The sequence below is a fragment of the Gavialis gangeticus genome, unplaced genomic scaffold, assembly GCF_001723915.1.
Source record: "Gavialis gangeticus isolate Ggan-Ray unplaced genomic scaffold, GavGan_comp1, whole genome shotgun sequence".
In the NCBI taxonomy this organism is placed as follows: Eukaryota; Metazoa; Chordata; order Crocodylia; family Gavialidae; genus Gavialis; species Gavialis gangeticus.
Genome location: NW_017728994.1, coordinates 38,783,222 through 38,788,177, shown reverse-complemented (window position 1 = coordinate 38,788,177; position 4,956 = coordinate 38,783,222). Strand labels below are relative to the sequence as shown.

At 38.9% G+C, this 4,956-nt stretch overlaps 1 protein-coding gene across 1 annotated transcript in view; it reads right to left on the bottom strand.

Annotated features, from left to right (window-relative positions):
* Positions 1-232: 232 nt before the first annotated feature.
* TNKS2 (tankyrase 2) overlaps positions 233-4,956 on the bottom strand; it is a gene marked incomplete at its 5' end in the record, with an annotated part of 74,888 nt that continues 70,164 nt past the window's right edge. Inside the window, 2 exons of the mRNA XM_019502601.1 lie at positions 233-2,421; positions 2,733-2,889. Coding sequence (XP_019358146.1) covers positions 2,359-2,421; positions 2,733-2,889 — 220 coding nt within the window. The remainder of the gene's footprint in view (positions 2,422-2,732; positions 2,890-4,956) is intronic.

Here is a 4,956-nt window from a genome sequence, read left to right as displayed (position 1 = left end):
CAACGGGGTCTTAATTTTAGAGATCTAAGAGTAAAGCCTCATAATTTAATGGAAAGCTTTAAGATTAATCTCTGGCAGCAAAATCTACCAATTGAAATTAATCCATGTTAAAAAGTGTTCCCTACATTCAAAACTATATTACATTCCCTTATAATTAAATAAATTTGCTGCAGTAGTCATATATATTCCTGGTAAATGTTGGTCCATATACAAGAAGCTATTAATCTGATGCTACCAGAAAACCAGTGAATTTAAATTTATTGTTAATTGGGTATGGAATGTTGTACAGTACACATAAGATACTTCAAGATGAGTTAAAAGTTTCACCTGAAAAAGTCAAAACCATCAAACCATTACAGTTTCCACCTTCAGAATGTAAGGTATGTCATGCAAAAACTAAAACAGACAAAACAAACATTGTGGTACCACTTAATGCTACCATACCACAATATTTTACAAGACATTACGTAATCATTCATACAGAATGAAATATTTTAGCAATGTAACTAAAATATCAATGTTTAAACATTTAACAGATTTCGCATGAACACCAATTCCTGCATTACAATGTTCTAAGGAATGGGCAACATGCTAGGAGAAAAGTACCTCAAAGTTCCTTTATTCACTGTCAGTATTGCTTTCTGCAACAGTTAAATTGTATGATCTTGTTCAGCACTCAGATTTCCCACATGACTTCATATGGTTCAGTACACTTCTCAAACAGAGCACAATTACATAACTACCAAACCAGAAAAAAAGAGTCATTTTGACCGATTATTACATTAAAACCATAGCATGATCCCATGTCCCACAGGCATATTATCTAATGGGACAGAGTCCTAGGTGTAGAAATATAACCAATTAAAATATGCTCTTATTCCATGTAAAATTAAGCCCAACTGTATTAAGCTCAATACCAACTGTAATTTGTTTGCATTTTATTTATACATTTCAAAAAAGTGATGCAATTAAAAACTGCAGATAAATAGATATACAGTATGCAGATGTATTAAGATGGAGTGTAAGAACTGGCAGTGCCTTCAGTTATCTGACGTGCCTTGGAAGAGGTGGTTTACCTCTATTTCATTCCTTTCCCCAAAAAAGATTTTCAAGGGACAACTGTAGCCAATAAGTTGGGAGAGTTGTTTTCTCTGCTTATGGGAAAATGCTTAAGACAGCTAGTTTCATGCAAACACATTAGGATCCTGCCCTCAGTTTCACTCAGGAAGAAGTATTGCAGAAAACATACTTCTACACTGACAGAAACTCCTACCTTTATTGTAGCTACAGCATGAACATAAACAGAGAAAGAGACAGGGCTGGTTTGAATATTTCTACCCCATGTAGAACCACAAGTTAATGGGCTTACTTCAATGCATCATACAAACATTAAATTTATTCACCCTCATCTGGTATTATGTATTCAACTTTCTTGGCTTAAATGTAAATAAGGAACTCTCTCCTTGAAGTTAGCTTTCTAGCTACATTCAGAGAAAATAATTTACTAGCTATCACTGGCAGGATTTACTAGCCTTGAACCATGGCCACTCATTAACTACACCTATACTTAAAATACAAACTCCAGGAGACAATTTAATGAAGTGTGAAACTCTGCCAAGTAGGTGGGAAATCATCTTAGTAGCCCCACTGGAGTGTCTTAGTTTCATAGATCATCATCTCTCAGGAAAGCATATTCCATAAATAAATTTAAAGAATGAGCATTTGAGTAATTGTTTCAATATTGGATAATTCTTGACTTTAATTAAAAATCAAACATATTCTTCTCTCTCTCAAATGACAAACCCTGGGATCAAACAGGCTTTGCCAATCTACTATGCATGAAGAAACAAGCAATGCAATGTTTGGGAAAGCACTTTGTACAAGATTGCAGTTCTAAAACACTTATATTACAAAGCAATGTAAATAAATACCAGGCTAGTACAAAAGCTCTTATTTACAGTTTTACAAATGAATTGTATTCAGTGTAAATGTAGTGTTTTAAAGAACACAGTATTAGTAAAACAAGTTTGTGTATAAAGCATAACAATTTCTGTTTGATATCAATGTAGTATTGTATAAAAATGATAGTTCAAGTTATCTTCTGTGTATAATTTAGTACAGGCAAACCCAGATTACCTGGAATGGCATCTGTTAAAGTGCTGAAAAAGAGGAAGTTTTGAAATTTTAGAAAACGTACTGTACATTATTAAAGCTTTATCAAGTCAAAATGCTATCTTTTGTTCACATTTTCACCGCATCACTTGTAGGTAAAAGATTTTCAACAATTCAGTATCATTTAGAAGGTGTAGGTTGTTGGTATCTTCATCCTCAGGTCTGACGATTTCCAAAAGCAATTTCTCAAGCTTCTAAAGTGACTTCTGGTTTCATAATTTGGTAAGTAATCAAATATTCTGGATAAGCCTGAAAAGAGAAATTAGTTAGGCAAATGATTCAGTAAGACCAATGTTCTCAGCAAATTCATAACACTTCTTACAGGATTATTTTCAACCTGATTTAAAATGAAATACTTATGTCGGATGAGAATTGGCAATCATCTCAAAAGTTCTATGTAAACAAGGACCTCTGGTTCTCTTTAAAACATTGGGCTCTATCTATATAAATTGAAAAGCAAGCCCTGACATTCTAAAATAGTGTCCTATATGTTACTGAGGGAAAATAATGGGTGCTTATTAAAATAAAATTTTTGAAAAGTAAACCAAAAAACCCACTACCTGTTCTCCTCTGTAAATGACATACTCTGCTAAAGCTAGTCCATTTACACTTGGTCGACCAGTAACTGAATGATGTCCTGGAGGAGAATGAGCCATTTTCATTGCACTGAACTGCAGGAAAGATTTGCCCAATGTTACGCGGCAAAACAGCAACTGCCTGTATTAAAGAAAAAAGCCTTTACAAATAAAAATGTTTGGAAAAGAAGAAAAACATTTTTTGGTAATTCGAAAGTTTTATTCAGTGGGAGAACCATGTAACTCAACTATAACAGCAATTTTTCATATTCAGCAAATTTTGAAGGCTTATTCATAGTGTTAGGAATGTAAAGTGTTCTTTACTCCCTGGCTCCTTTTCCTAACCTAAACAGTTTTTTCTATCCAAGCATATGCATATTATAGTAAGAGCTACTGTAAACAGAATGTTAATGATTACGTCAAAAGATTATTATCTCAAGTCCTTACTTTTTTTGGAAAAAACATTAAATCACTGATACTAACAGAGGAAACCTACATAAAACTATGCATTACTGTATTTCCTCAAATTTCAGATGACCTCCCCCCTTAACAATTAGATTCTAGATATGGAAAATATGTAAAATTTGTTATAAATTTTCAGGTTTAGAATCTAATTTTTGGAGGATCATCTTAAATTCATCACCCCCCGCTACTGCTGCAGTGGGGAAACCAGTGGCAGGGGGCAAAGTGGGTGGTTGGTGGGGTAGGTGGCAGGGAAGTCAAGTGGCCTGACACCTGCTGCATATTCCCCACCCACACTTGCCCTCCTGACTGCCTGCCCCCTCACCCCCCCCATCCCTGTACCCTCCCTGCTCCCTAACCTGCACTCCGCTCACCTCTCCCTCTACCACCGCTTACCTTCTCCTTGCACCTCTGGCTCCTGCCAGGGCCCTGCTTTAGCAGAGGATAGGGATCACACAGTACAGGGTGCCTCTGGCCCTAGCCCAGCCATGCAGAAGCTGTTGCAATGGGAAACAGCTTAAGTCCTGGCCTTGGAGCCAGAGCCAGAGCTGCACCTGCCACCGTATGGTTGGGCTGCAGACAGGATGGGCTCCTAGGCCTGAACAGAGCCCTGCTAGAGCTGCCAGAGGACGTTAAGACATAGTCAGTTTAATAGATTCCAAAGAAATTAGGGCTGGAAGAAACCTCACGAGATCATTGAGTCCAGATCCCCTACCCAAGTGGCAGGAAGTCAGCTGGGGTCAGACCCCAGCAAGATAAGCATCCAAACACAACTTGGACATGTCCAGAGTAGGTGCTTGCACCACTTCTGGGGGAAGTCTATTCCAGATTCCAGAGACTCATACAGTAGAGAAGTTTTTCCTTATGTCCAGTCTAAAATGGTTTTCCAGCAGTTTGTGACTGTTGGACCTCATCTTCCCTAAGGGAGGCTGGTGAACAGATGTTCTCCCAGGTCCTGATGTACACCTGATGTACTTATGGGCTGCCACCAAGTCTCTTCTGAGGGAATTACAAAGGCAGAGGGAATTAGAAATTGCAGGGGGCAGGTGGCCGGAAGGCAGTGACTGAGGCAGCAACTCTGACCGCAGAGCGAAGCTGGGGAAGCCTCTTAAAAATGAAGAGGAACATAAGATTAGGAGGGACAATGAGACAGATCTCCAACCACCATCCCATTCCTCTGAAACCTGAGAGACAATGGTATGTGTGGATTTAATTTCCTCTCCTTTTCTGGTTGAAGTCATGGTCTAATGAACACTGCAGGGCAAGATAACGCTGCCTCTGGGTTCAACTAAGTTAGCAAAAAGGTGCTCACTTTCTCAAACATGAGACTGAGGATTCAAGGGAAAGTTAGAAACATACTATATTTACCGGGATCCAAGACAACTTTGAATTTCACATGACCCCCATTTCCAATAACTAGATTCTACACATGGAAAATTTAAAATTTATCATCATTTTCCATGTACAGAATCTAATTATTGGAGGGATGTCTTAAATTCATGCCCCACAACTGTGGTGGGGAAAGCACAGGGGGGAGGGCTAGGAGCCAGACCCCACCTCCTTGTCCCACCATATACCCACTGAACCTACATGCCTATATAATTGCCCCCTTCTACCTATTCCCCCACTTGCCTGTGTCTGCTCCCCCACTGCCTTCTGAGCTGCTCTGGCTCCAGCTTTGGGAAAGTCAGCAGCAGTATCAGCCCTGGCCCATGCACAGCCAGGCAAATAGTGGCACAGCTCTGGG